General features: G+C 44.7%; 2 protein-coding genes across 11 annotated transcripts in view; one reads left to right on the top strand and one right to left on the bottom strand.

Annotated features, from left to right (window-relative positions):
* NIPSNAP3A (nipsnap homolog 3A) overlaps positions 1-7,845 on the top strand; it is a 42,470-nt gene extending 34,625 nt beyond the window's left edge. For all 3 annotated transcript variants that reach the window (XM_068104875.2, XM_068104877.2, XM_068104874.2), the window contains exons 4-6: positions 363-512; positions 4,869-4,955; positions 7,467-7,845. In XM_068104875.2, coding sequence (XP_067960976.2) covers positions 363-512; positions 4,869-4,955; positions 7,467-7,543 — 314 coding nt within the window. In that variant the 3' untranslated portion in view covers positions 7,544-7,845. The remainder of the gene's footprint in view (positions 1-362; positions 513-4,868; positions 4,956-7,466) is intronic.
* LOC137434985 (ranBP-type and C3HC4-type zinc finger-containing protein 1-like) overlaps positions 6,576-14,300 on the bottom strand; it is a 37,547-nt gene continuing 29,822 nt past the window's right edge. For 4 of the 8 annotated variants that reach the window (XM_068128284.2, XM_068128283.2, XM_078784878.1 and 1 more), the window contains 4 exons: positions 12,332-12,409; positions 10,229-10,272; positions 8,071-8,208; positions 6,576-7,980 (listed from right to left, as the gene is read on the bottom strand). In XM_068128284.2, the coding sequence (XP_067984385.2) occupies positions 7,948-7,980; positions 8,071-8,208; positions 10,229-10,272; positions 12,332-12,409 (293 nt within the window). In that variant the 3' untranslated portion in view covers positions 6,576-7,947. Of the gene's footprint in view, positions 8,209-10,228; positions 10,273-12,331; positions 12,410-14,300 lie in introns of all 8 variants that reach the window. The other 4 variants (XM_078784876.1, XM_078784875.1, XM_078784877.1 and 1 more) reach the window with 1 other exon arrangement.

The raw sequence follows: 14,300 nt of genomic DNA, 5'->3' as shown, positions 1-14,300 counted from the left end.
GGTGCAGGTATGTAGAACGATGTAACCATGAACTGATTAAATTTTGGGGTCAAGAGGTTCATTGGTCATGTCAGGTAAAAATGTGACAACTTGAGAACAGCTGTATGGATTCAAAGCAAACTTGGTACAAGTATTATGATGATGTAATAATGTGGGCGGAGGTATATCGGTGGACGTCGTGACCTCGAAGAGTATCGTTCTAGTTGTATATAAATTACTGCTGAAACATCTGCATAACATTCTTTGACGATGTAGACAAATGTGGCGGATTTATTTAGCACAAATTTTAATGGATTTTATGCCATTTTCTGAAAGTGCAGCGAGTGTATTTCTCAGTGAGCGGATACGTGCGAACTTTGCAGGAGTGTATGAGCTCGTGGTCTTCCGGATGAAACCGGGTGGACCAGCGATGTGGGGCAAGGCTTTCCAGGCAGCATTGACCACCCATGCCAACGTCAGTTACTGCACTTTGGTCGGTGTCTTTCATGCCGAGTTTGGGTCCCTCAACCAGGGTAAGGCTGTTTCGCAGCTCCTTCAAGAAATCGATTTTGTTTTTCCTTTGTGAAAGCACTTTAAGAACTATTCAGTCAGATTCTGGTGAAATGTTTGATAGGACACGACTTGCCTCGACGAGCCTTTTAGAGTCCACTGCAGGAGAAAGTGCTTCCTCGACATGGTCCATTATTTTCTAGTCTCTGCAATTCGGCGCCAGGGCACTTGGGTGAATGTTTTTCCCCAATTGGTTCACGGGTTATCAAGTGACCACTATATTCGTCATGTGTGCGCGTCTGTCTGTGTGTGTGTGTCTGTCTGTCCGCAGCATAACTACCCGATGATATCATCCGATCTTGATGAACCTTGGGTGGGAGGTTGATATCATGATCTAGTTGTGTCCTGCCTAGAGTGGGCGTATTGCGCCCATTGTGGGCGGAGCCACGCCCGAAAAAGATGCTTTTTAGGGGGTAATCGAGTTCAAGCTACATCTTCTCCGAGGGGTGTGGTGGAATCTGTCAGGGGTTTCGATATTTGGTTAGGCCAATGTCATGTGTCTAGCCCCACGGAGCTCGATTTTTCTTTTCTTTTTTTTTTTTCATTTCATTTTTCACCGAATTTTCGGTATTGTGTAGCTAACTAACCTCATAACTGATTATACATTATTTTCTATCTCATTTCAAGGTCGGTAACCTTCGTTTTGACATTTCCGGGCCTGGCCTGTCCGGGCCTGTTTCGGTTATATTCTGTCCTTTGTCATTGAATACCGCTCGCTCGTGAACCATCGTCGTCTCCTGACTTCTTTCATCTTGCCATCGTATTGTTACTGCCGTGGGTTTCGGGTCTACTACAAGGGGGTCGGCCTTCCGAGCTTACCTGGCCTGAGGCTACCACGCACGAATACCTTTGTGCGTGGTGAGGTGTTTAATCAACTACATATGCCAACCGATTATTCGCGCGCTTCAGTGTCCTGCGTCTAATGGTTCCGTTTAACAGTCCGCTACAACTGGGACACGCGCCCTCAGCGGTTCACCAACCTTAACTTATTTAAATGTTTGAATGAAGGTGGCCCGAGCTTATCACCTGGTGAACAGCCGGTCTGCTTAGTGAGCCAATTATGCGGGGAATAACCCCCCAACCTCCTCTACGTGGAACAGAGCTGGATCAATGAGAGAAAAGACATACACGAACAGATTGAAAGGAAAACATCAACAAAGGATTTACTTACAGGTATTTTACAAGGCACCAAGATCATGCAGAGTGGGGGGAGGGAGTCGAGGGGTTTAATGGTCGGGGGAAGGGATGGTGCACGCAAGGGAAATGATGGGGAAAGGTGAATCGATATGTACAAGTAGTTGTTCACATGAAGGGTTCAGCAAAATTTAAAAACAGGAAAGGAAAACAGACGAGAAGAAGAACCTTAACCTATGCGCAATCACAATAACCTTTATAAAACACAACAGGGTGCTCATCAGACATTCACGGAGGGGGGAAACGAGCGTTAGGAATGGGGACTGTGTGGGGATCACGGCCTCCAGCTTACTGGACGGAACCAGTCATGGTTCCATAACCCAACGCTAAGGGAGGGGGTTGAAAATCAGGAGAAAATACTGGTGGGGTGTAAGGGTGTTGGAGTGTATCAGTGTGGTGTACGCATTTTGGGCCCTAATCTGATCTGTGCTCCGCCACCTCAAGGCTTCCAGCTCGTCACCAACACAGGCAACAGGCAGTCGGCCACACACGCACGGGCAGGCACCAGGCAGTCAGGCAGTCGGCATTCGGGCAGGTAGGCGAGTCCGGTGTGAGAGAGAGAGAGAGAACCAAGCACCCGAGGGCTTTTAGTAATGCCCTAGCGAGGGGAGGGTGGGGGTGGTTCGATAAAGTTCTCCGGGATGCTGATTGGTGGGCCGTCGCATCGCCCTGCCCCCACCAGCCTTCTCGAATGTTCGTGGGCGGACTACGGGCCCTGATTGGTGGGCCTCACTCCTCCCTGGCCCCACCAGCCTTCTCAAATGTTTGTGGGCAGACTACGGGCCCTGATTGGTGGGCCTCACTCCTCCCTGGCCCTACCAGCCTTCTCGAAGGTTCGTGGGCGGACTCCGGGCCATGATGTGTGGGCCTTCCTCCTCCCTGGCCCCACCAGCCTTCTCGAAGGTTCGTGGGCAGACTCCGGGCCCTGATTGGTGGGCCTCACTCCTCCCTGGCCCCACCAGCCTTCTCGAAGGTTCGTGGGCAGACTCCGGGCCCTGATTGGTGGGCCTCACTCCTCCCTGGCCCCACTAGCCTTCTCGAAGGTTCGTGGGCGGACTCCGGGCCCTGATTGGTGGGCCTCACTCCTCCCTGCCCCCACCAGCCTTTCGTAGCTGAATGCCTTCATTTGGCCCTTCCAACCAGCGTCTTGAAAGGTTCTTTCTTCAATCAAAACTGGGACACTCCCCATCCACATTACAAGTATGGGGCGATCCCTGTCGCCTCCCAATGGCTCGTAGGGGTGAACGGAGCATCCAGACAGGTCACTAATGGCCAATTAGTGCTTGCAACACAGGCCGTTACTTTTGAACAAGCCAAGCAGGTGTGGAATAATGATGTGTATCATGACAATGCATGCTACCTCAACGGGAAAATAAAACAAAGGGGAAATAAAAATGTGTTTGAAGTTAATGTTGAACTCTTGTGTTTATGGGTCGTATAAGGAAAGGAAACTTTGGCGAATAAAGAAAGGGTGCGGTGTTTTTGGCCCGATGGTTATATTAGCGCAGGTACTTATCTCACAACGAGTCTCCTCGTTCCCAATGGGACCTAACACTGCTCGTATGGACTTTACAAGTCGGACTTCGGCGCAACATGCAAATTGGCAAAATATGTCAATTAGAGCACGTGTTTGTATTGCGTGCCTTTGAGCTTGTATGCACTTTACAGGTAATAATCCCCTTAGGAGTTGGGGCCTCTCTACCCAGACTCCAACGCATTATGACATACTAACCCATATAAGGGGAAGACAACAACAACAACATGCATTTTAAGCCCATTTTCCCTGCTAGAGCGGGGGTTAGCCTTGCGGTCCCCATGACAATCTTCTCCATTTTGCCCTATTTTCTGCATCTCCCCTTGTTAACCCCCTTGCCCGCATTTCTTCTTCCACCATCTTTAGCCAAGTCTTTCTCGGTCTTCCCCGTCCTCTACTTCCTTCTACATTCATTTCCATCACTCTTCTCAACCAGTCACTTTCATCCTTCCTCAACACATGACCAAACCATCTCAACCTGTTTCTCTTCACAGCATCCATCACAGGCTCTATTCCCATCATCTTTCGCAATTCATCATTTGTTTTCCTCTCTCTCAACGATACTCCGATCCCAACGATATTTTGGGTGGGTAATCCTGGGATCTCCTGGAGTAAAATAGGCTATATTGTTTTTCCAATTTCAGCTTTGGCCTCCAGAATTTTCAGGTTTGGACTCCCGCTTAACGTTATTTTCCCGGGTGCCGCACAAACGGCTGCACCGATCGCTGCACGGCTGCACCGATCGGACTCGGTGTCCTTGGACAAAGACCTTTTATAAGGACATGGGTTGAATCCCTGCTTGAGAGAATGCCAACCCCCTCCCCACCATCATGGCCGTCTCTCCAACTCACAATCCCACGAGATATGCAGAAAGGACGACCCAAAACCAATTATCTTCTTTTTGATTCGTATGTAAACATCATTAAAAGTAAATAATGACCTTGGCCAAAGTTCAAACGACGTTTAATCTCTAGATGAGAGAATTCCACATAGCTATTTGGGCGGTGTATAAGCTAACAAATCACTGTCTCCATCGATCTTGCCAAGGCCATAACACCTATCGGCTCAAAATCCTTTTAACTGTTGACTTGGTCGTTTTTACAATGAAGGAAACATTAACAATGTTGTTCAAAGATTATTTTGTGATTAATTTGTGATTGGAGTTATGTTGTTTGGAATGAAAAAAGATATCGAGTTCAAGTAAATGACGACATGCCATGATGGTTTCTACTTTCTGAACATGAACTTCGCGGATCGCCATATGCAGATTTGCCATGGACCCACGATCGATGTTTCTACACGTGAACGTACCCGTTTGTTTGCGAACATGTACGTTTTTCATGGAAGTCCTTCACGAACTTGCTGTCCATGTCTGACGTGCGACTGAAGGTGCTACAGGAATGTGGAATTTATTGGTTTCATGCTTTAGCATTCGCCGTATCTGCATTGGCTGTTTGTTTCTGGCCTCCCACCCGTGCATAGCACGGGTATCTCACTAGTATTTGTATATTAAAGCATACCCAGGAATTTGAATAAATTCTGTATAGTTTCTGTGTTGTGGATAAACAAATTAATCTGATATTCTGTGCAGTTCACGTGCTTTGGAAACATCCCAGTACAGACGAGAGAGCCGCAGGCAGACACCTGGCTCACCAGGATGGCCGGGTCGTCGCTGCCGGTATGATTTGCAGCTCCTTGCTGGCACCACCATTACTCCCTTTAAATGCCAACAGTAATGTCTTTTTTGTTACCCTGCGCTCATGAAGCGAAAAGCACGGTTAAGCATTCAGCTACGTACGTGTGGCATGTCTGCATTTTAAAATTCATTTTCTCGGCACCGTTGGTCCTATTAACATGACATTTTACCTTAGGAGTGCCCCTGTATAATTGTTTATGCATAATTATGACGTCATAGGTCACGTGGTACGGACTCCATCTTGGAAAAACGTAACACCTCTATATCTTACTATAAAATTCACCAAATGTCCGTCCGTCCGTTCGAAGGTACCGCAAAAACGGCTCAACCGATCGCAACGATATTTTGGGTGGGTATTCCTGGGACCCCTGGAATTAAAATAGGCTATATTGTGTTTCCAATTTTTCCATGTTTTCCAATTTTCCAAACACGATGGAATAATATTTACCCATATAAACAGTGATGTGGCTTTTGTTGAAATTCTACGTACCAGGAGAGAGTAGATCGACTCCTGACGAACTCTTCCTATATAAACGTGCGGCTCCGAAGTAACATGGCAGCGTGTGCAAAGCGACTGAGAAACAGGTGCAGCGGCCGCTTCCGTGTTACAGATTCGGCGCGCACTCTTCACACATAAACGTGCAACTGAGAAAGATGTGTAGCGGCTGCTTCCGTTTTGCAGAATTCAATCTTTTTTCAAAATGGGCACCATGTACTGTTTAGATTTTGATGATTTGCGTGTGATATGATTCAACGGATATTTATATGAATCATTTAAAATTTAAAAAAAGCCTTCAATTTCTGATATTTTGCCTTTTCATTTGGGCCTCCCAATTGAAGCCCCGCCCATAGGGTGGGTACCGTTGCTAGTCTCCCAAATTGCTCAATGGAAAAAGTTGAAACAAGGCTCATTGTCAAGTACTCCCCATGGGGAATAAGATATGTTAATGATGATGTCATTGGTGCCTTCAATATGGCATCATGATTCAACAAGTACAACGCTTGATCTGATTAGTATGAAAAAAAAAAAAAACTGCTGCAACTGTTAGTCTGATGGACAAAATTTTCACCATATGAGCAGCCCCTCTTGTATAATTTTTTTTAATGATAATTATGACGTCATACGTCATGTGGTAAGGTACCATCTTGGAAAAATCGAAAAAAGTTACACCTCTAGCTCGTAAACCACTCCATGGAAAAAATTGAAACAAGGCTCATTGTCAAGTACTCCCCATGGGGAATGAGATATGTTGATGATGTCAACGGTACTTTAATTATGACGTCATAATTCGACAAGTATGAATCCAATTGGTATGAATTTTTTTTTCTCTGCAACTGTTGGTCCGATGGACACAAAATTTTAACCATAGGAGTGCTTCCTACTGTAGAATATTTTAATGACAATTATGACGTCATCGGTCACGTGGTACAGGCGCCATCTTGGAAAAAACGAAAAATGTTGCACCTCTATCTCCTAAACCGCGCAATGGAAAAAATTGAAACGTGGGTCATCGTAAAGAATTCCGCATGGGGAATAAGTGTTGTTAACGATGACATCATTGATGCTATAATTAAGATGTCATAATTCGACAGGGACAACACTTAGTCTGATAAGTTTGAAATTTATTGAGCATGATCTACACAACAATTATATTAGAAAATATAAATGTATGTAGCCATATTGAAAAACCCAAAGAAAAAAAAACCCCTTCAAAAACAAGAGTTGGCTTGCACGAAGTTGACTGCACAGGGTAAGACTGTATTCTATGAATGCCATCTAGTTCTAGTTCTGCATTCCTTTGGTTGCAAGTTTAAATCCAGCTTTATACACATACAAGTTACTTTTAAACATCATTATATTTTTGAAGGCTGGCAGGATATATTAGAGGTATGCGCACTCATCTCTGAGCTGTCTAGACTGGGTTTCAATCTCCGCCCAGCTACAAACTGCCACCCCGGTATTCCTCAGGCAGCATTAGGCATCAGTGTGTGCCATCCCTCGGATGGATGTTAAGCTGGGCGTCCCATGTGCCGGCATTACTGTAGTTTGTGGACATTAAAGATCGCACAGTGTCCTTTGTGAATAGGCGAGTTGTCATCAGCATCCTGAACAAATTTCGTTTTCGTGCAAATGCACTTAGTCAAACGTCAGGCCTGGTCAGTTGGTTCGTGAAAGACCTGGGCCAAAACCTTTCCCCGAACAACATCACTTGGTGGGAATAATTGTGACCACAATAAACCCACCAGATTTTCCTCAACCTAGTCATTTCGGTCTCTCATTTTATCACAAGTAATGGTGAAAGCAAAGTTACGATTGCATTGAAAGCAGCAGCAAAATTGTTCTTTTTTATTTAAAGAAAACCCAGGCGGAAAAAAAAAAAAAAATTGCCGATCCCAATTCACAAAAAAAGCTTTTGTCAAGCCTACCGTGACTTACTTTTAAATGGAAGATAACAACATGCCACAAATGACTGTTTTCCTTTCGCTGTACAGTGCGCGAGAGCATGAAGTACATCGAGAGTCAGAGCAACACGCTGCTCATACCCACATCCTTCTCTCCCATGAAATGACATGGGATACATGCATGTGCATGCGTGACCACCAAACTGCTGGGCTTCGAGAGCAACCCTCAACTTCCTCGAACGGCTTCTTACAGTTAAGCAATTGACTCGGGTTGTATGAGACGTTTCTTTTCTTAGAAACTGATCAAACACCAATGGCCATCAGGCTGAAGCTGATTTTTTTTTGGTTTGTTTTGAAACGTTGATTTATTTGAGATTTTAAAAAAATGTAACAATTTCAAAGCAGTATTAGGTTGGAGAATGTGTGAACATTTGATGGAAATAAAGTATTCGTTTTGGCATGTCGAAAAGCAAGAGAACTGTGTGACTTTTGTGTGGTGGTTTAAACGTGGAGCGCATCTTGTAGGATTGCAGGGCGCACCGTGAACTTTCCTTGAAACGAGGCTTCGTATTCACGCCGATTTACTTTCATCATTTGACGGCAACTGCAAATACAGACAAAATGTTTGAACGTGTTGCCGTTACGTACACCCATACTGCACGAGCGCATGGCTTGCCGAGAGAGACCTACGTACCGCCGATGGATGTGCAGTCACTTCGGCATCGAGACTGCGTGGCAAGAGCACGTTCCTGAGCCGATCTTTCGCGCAGATGGTGCAGCTTGGCCGTGATGCTTCGTTCACAAAAGTGCACGCACGACAGGACCAGTTGCTCTACAAAGTAAATGCAGACAAGTGAGCTTCGTTAAATTATATTGATCATTCACCAATGGCCACGACAGTTTTTTTTGTATTTTGAACACCGATCTCGACATTCAAACACAACCATACGTGCAAGATGTATTATAACACTGCACACATCAGTCTCCTATCAATATCAGCTCGTTTGATCCTATTGCTTGCAAGGAACTTAATGACACACCTCTTTTCCACAGCACACGTGACTTTTGGCCGCCATCTTTGTTTTACCTGGGATGCATTGACCGAAAGCATTGATGTCACTTTTTGTATAACTTGCTCAGGGTCGATGCGCAGAATTTCAGCATCAATCTATCCTTTTTACATGTACTACAATAATAATAAATAAAGAGTCCACGTCGATGTTGAATTGGCCTTCCAACACCTTTGTATTTGTGTAACAATCACCTTTTACAATAGTTTGCAAATAACAAAAATCACTTTGCCAAACTTCTCCGAATTCTTTCTAAAAGGGTTTTTACTTCATCTTGAATAAGAAAAACGATGCAGCAAGTTATTTTCACAAAACATAAAAATACCATCTGTATTAAAATTGTTTCACAGAAGGCAACTTCCATGGACTTGACATTATTGAGCACGTTTCGAAACACATATCCCCTGCCCCCACTGTCTCTCTACACCCCACCTCCCCCCCCCCCATCCTACATTAATTATTATTGAACCTTTCCTGTCGTTATATAGAATCTTTGTATAGAATCTCTTCTCTAACTAACAGCCAATAATCACGGTCCACAAGCACGATCTCAGCGCAAAGACATGAGACGTGCCGGGAACATCCCCGTACAAAGGCATTAGTCAGGCTCAAGGCCATCGGACAAGCTGATTGGTACAACCATAGATCACTATATGTCTGTGGTGTGGAATTTTCCTGGCTTGCCAGGCATTGGGTCGCGCCATCAATCACCATCCGTCAGGCTGTGTCAGCCAAAGGTTGCATGCCACGGACAGTCGATAGGCCCCGCAGTACGTTGTAGAACGGCGCGTACCGCATATGGTGTGGTGTGGTTCATGGTTCTTGCTGGTCCTTTGAGCCCTCAATTTCTCAGGTTCATGACAAGTCGTGGTTCGCAGAGGGGTCAGGCGTGTAATTCCCGCAACGTATGTGGTTGGTACCAGCACGCACCAAGGAAGGACCCCACAGTGTACGTCTTAAGGCCGTCGTGGTTTCGGTTTTTTTTTTCTTCATTATTTGACGTTGTTGTTGTGTTGCCCCAGTCAGTTCTGGATGAATAGACCAGCAGCACAGAGATGGCCGATCGATCCCTCACATCTAAGATGTTATGCGCTTGCCTATGTGAAGCCAGGACCGTGCAGTATTCCATGATATGTTTTATTCGGCGTGGAGCAGCCTGGCAATGGTTGGACATGTTGTCAGTGGTGTTGTCGAGTCTATGTTTGAAGTGTAAAAGTTGCGGCTGGTGTCCACAGCGGTGAAGGCATGAAAGATGAACACGTCATTATTTGTTGTTGCTGCTGGTGAGGGCAACCTTCTTCCAATTTTCTTCCCTATAATAAATCCCCGTTTTGATGCAAACTTGAGGCCGGCGGGAGTGGGCTCCATAGAGTTTAGCGAAATTGATTATTAATCCGTAAACGGGCAGATTTGGATCATCAAATTTAGCTTCCATAGCACAACAAACGCAGATCGCTCACAAAGCTTCCCCTCGGCTCATCCTGTCAACGGATTCGCTGCAGTTGTCTGAAGATGCCGATTCACGCTATATTAACCTGCCAGACGTGGATATATTTTTGTCCCAAAGGGTTTTATATTGAAGTCTCATTCTGTGACAAGGAAAGATTATTTTACTTCAGAATTATCAGCTCGATGAATAATTCAATTTTATCCCTCACAATCTCTGATCATGCTGGATTTAAGACTACTGGATTGCATAATTTATCATCCATTATGTGTTCATTCATTTAGTCAAAGTATTTTTTGTATCTGCAATCACTACATTATCTGTTTTGATCTTACCTTAGGTCGTGATTCTTCTTCTTCTTTTCCTTCTTGAATTCTCCCTAGAAAAACAAAAATCACATGCTACATTACTGATGATGTCAAGTTATCATGCCAGCAGTAACTAAAGCTAGAGCGAAGTCAATGGCGCACCATCGCAAATCCCCACCTAAAGCAGAGTTGAAAGATGGCAAAATGTTCCACCAGAAATGACCCATTATCACATTTTGAGTAAAAAAAAAAAAAAGAATCTTCTGTTTTGACCCCTACGATGCCAATTCCACATCCCATGGGGCATGAGCCGGGGGTCAAATCTCAAATTGTTACATATTTCATGCGTCCCCCCAATGGCGATTGCATCTACAAAGTTTCATTTCAAAAATGTTTTAAAATGTGCCCATAATTGTATTGTTTTGGTATTTGACCTTTTGAACCCACCCCAGGGGTGTGGGGCCATAAATGATACTGCTCTCTCATATTCTTGCCACGTGGTGATCATAAATACCAAGTTTGAATTTCTGCACAACTGTTTAGGAGGAGGCAGCATTACATACAGACAGACAGACAGACAGACAGCTGATTACAATATCCCCGTCCCTCCCCCGTTTTTTTGTTTTTTTTAAGCATGGGGATAATTACAACTACAGTACTGTAATATATATTTTTACATTCAATGTCTCTAATCTGGCTGCAACAGGCATAGACTGGGAATTACGTGCTGAGCAAAGTTCATCTTTGATTCTGCAGAATTTATCTTGGCCTCTCTTCTCCCTATCTGCATACCATTTGTCGTTGATGATGTAATCAACTGTGTTCCACAAGCAAACTATATTTGATCTTCTCGCTAGCGCACCAAAATAAATGTGGTGACCGTACCTTTCCTCCAACTCCTTAATCCATCTGGTTTCACACACATCTTCGGATGCAGTGATTTTGATCATATTCTGGCCTAAATCCGATAACGAATAAAGTTCACCCTCTGATTTGAGCCACTGACAGTTTGTCGAAGTCCTGAATTTTTGTCCTGTTGACTGGCCAACTGGGACTACTCAGTTGAGGCATACCGCTCTTCTCAGGAAGCTTGTTTCGAAACCTGTTTGTTACATGCTTAGTGATATTGAGCCTCAACTGCGACAAGGTCATCGCAGCCTAGCACATGCTTCTTCACTTCCAGCACACATTAATCGTCATTTTGTTCGCTGCACACCTTCAGCACATTTCCTATGATTGGCGAAGTTCAGACTTCAATACGTTATCTCGTTTGACATGTTTTCTGTCGTATAATTGGACATTCGCAGAAGAAACAGCTCCTTTTCCAATCAAATTTTGCAATTCCTCCTCTCGTTTCAACTTGCTTAACCTTACTGGTAGATCCGAACCTTACATTTTATTGCAGGTGGCTTTCTGGCAATCACATTGGATTTTTACAGGTATGCTTTCTGACCTTGTTTCTGTGAGATATTTATGCAGCACATTGGCCCTGTTACATAAAATTATCTTATCCTTATTTAAGGAAAGATTTACCTTAAAGTACACTGTGATTCCTGAGCGAAAGATTTCCCTATGGGCTGTTGCATAAACAACCCTTAGAGGAAATCCTCAAGGATTTCCTTAACCCTTTGAGTATGGATGACGTCCAGTGCCGCAACCCACGAAAAAGTTTTGTGTACGGATGACGTTACTACACGTCATCGACTATACCTATAAATAGATAGCCAGTGCGTGGTTGCATTCCCGTACCAAAATGCCAAATTAATCCCGTACCGGGGGAATTTTTATCCAAAAAAAATCCCGTACTCAAAGGGTTAAGGTTGAGGAAATCCCGAGGAGCCGTTGCTATGCCTGGCGACCAATAACATTGAGTTTAAGGAAGGTTTTACAGCAAAACTTAAGGAATATTTGTATATGCGACCATCCTCAAATTAAGGGTGTCCTTAAGGGGCAACTTAAGGAAATATTTAAGTAAATCCTCAAATCTTCCCTTAAGGATGCTTTATGCAACCGGGCAATTGTCTTCAACTGTTATACTGTATTCTACAATGGTCTTTATTCCCCTCTGCTCAACAATTTGTATTTTGGCCAAATTCGTTTCTGGACGTCGGCACTTCACACAATGCTCACTGTTGATGACGTGGACGGTGCTTGATGTGGATGAAGATGATGGAGCGGCAGCTTCCATGTCACTCATCGCAGAATGTCCTGAAACAGAGAAGGTAAAGATGAAATATGTAAAAATAATAGATGGACCAAACATGACAATAAACTGTTAATATACTCCAGATTGCAATCGTTATCAGCTACAGTGTGTTTCAAAAAGAGTGATACAACTTTAAACGTTTATTTAAAAAGAAACAAACCTCAGGAACGTGAACCAAACATTTCTTGAAAGCTTATGACATGGTATTTTCTATCACTGATTGCTCTTGCAACTAGATGGTATTCATAGAAAACTTACCCTGCGCAGTCAACTTGTTGCGCGCCAACTCTTCTGTTTTTGAACATTTTTTTCCTTTGATACAATATGGCTCCCAGACCACGTGAACGATGACATCATAAATTTCTATTTTCTAATATAATTGTTGCATAGATCACGCTCAATACATTTCAAACTGATCTGACTAAGCGTTGTCCCTGTCGAATTATGACGTCATAATTATGGCACCAATGACGTCATCATTAACACCTATTCCCCATATGGAGTTGTATTGAAAAAGCTTCCAGACCTATCTTCAAGATATGAGGATTTATTGAAATCGATCTTTGGCATCCTACACAACAGACAATAATTTCATCAGTCCTACAAAGCAAATAAAGCATTATAAAGCAAAGTCAAGCATTCTAAGACATTAGTCATCAATCCCAGTCACTCCTTACCAAGAAGATCCAGTGTTCACGTCTGCATAACTCATTCAGCAGACAAGATACTGACCCTGTCGCTCACAGAGCGTTCGCCCATAAATAGGCATCCAAAATGCTCCACACGTACGAAATCTCTTCTCCTTCATTTTCACCACAATCACCCTCCCTTAAGAATACGGCTAACAGGTGTAAGCAAGTGCGAGCACCACGGCAGCAGGTGTAAAGAAAGGATCAAATCAGAATGAATATAATCTACCAGCCAAAACGTGTCGGTGGCTGACATAGCCGACCAACTCGCGAGCGATAAACCCAGTCAACGCCCGGGCTCCCAACGCTAGGTATCGGCAGGGCCCCCTCGCCAGGCGATTTACTCAAAGGACTCAGAAGGCTGCCTGGTGCAGGCGACAAAAGTGACATGCTCCCGGGATCCGAAGCGGCGGCACCGCTCTCAGCTTAGTCCGGGAGCGAATCCAACCGGGCTGGGATAGTCGAGTCGGCCTCGGCTGGTACACTCATGACGGGCTGCCCGTTAACCTCTCCACCAGGCGAGAGATGCCGGACCGACATGGTTGTGTCTCTACCGTCGGCCAAACAGACATGCAGGTATTCCGGATTTGCTTCCAATATTTCCACCCGGTCCAAGAGTGGTTCGTATTTGCTCTGACGGACCGCTCGCTTCCGGAAAGCAGGACCCGGCTCTGCCAGCCACGAGGGTAGCGGCTGCCCGCTGGAGCTGCGACGTTGGTACTTGAACAGTCGCTCGTGAGGGGTGGCGCTAGTTGCGGTACATAGGAGAGACCTGATGGCGTGTAATGCTTCCGGCAACACACACTCCCACATGTTCGAAGTCATCCCGCGGGTTCGCAGAGCCATAGTAACCGCCCTCCAAATAATCCCATTGTAACGTTCAATTAAACCGTTCCTCTGGGGATTGTACGCTGTAGTGTGGCTATAGGCAATTCCCCGCTCGAGGAGAAATTGCTTGATCTCCCGTGATAGGAACGCCATTCCTCGGTCGCTATGTATGAATGCAGGATAGCCGAAAATTAGAAACAACTACCGAAGGCATCGGATTTCCATAAGAGACGACATGTCTGAGGACGGAAATGCAAACGGGAATCGTGAATACTCATCAACTACCGTTAGAAGGTAGCGATGCACGCCGCCGCTGGGCAAGGGCCCTTTGAAGTCTAAGTTCAGTCACTCCCACGGCCATCCAGCATGTATCAAC

Source organism: Myxine glutinosa, chromosome 9 (assembly GCF_964187855.1).
Source record: "Myxine glutinosa chromosome 9, kmMyxGlut1.1, whole genome shotgun sequence".
In the NCBI taxonomy this organism is placed as follows: Eukaryota; Metazoa; Chordata; class Myxini; order Myxiniformes; family Myxinidae; genus Myxine; species Myxine glutinosa.
The sequence above is the reverse complement of the archived record's forward strand: the minus strand, read 5'-3'. Positions and strand labels throughout refer to the sequence as shown.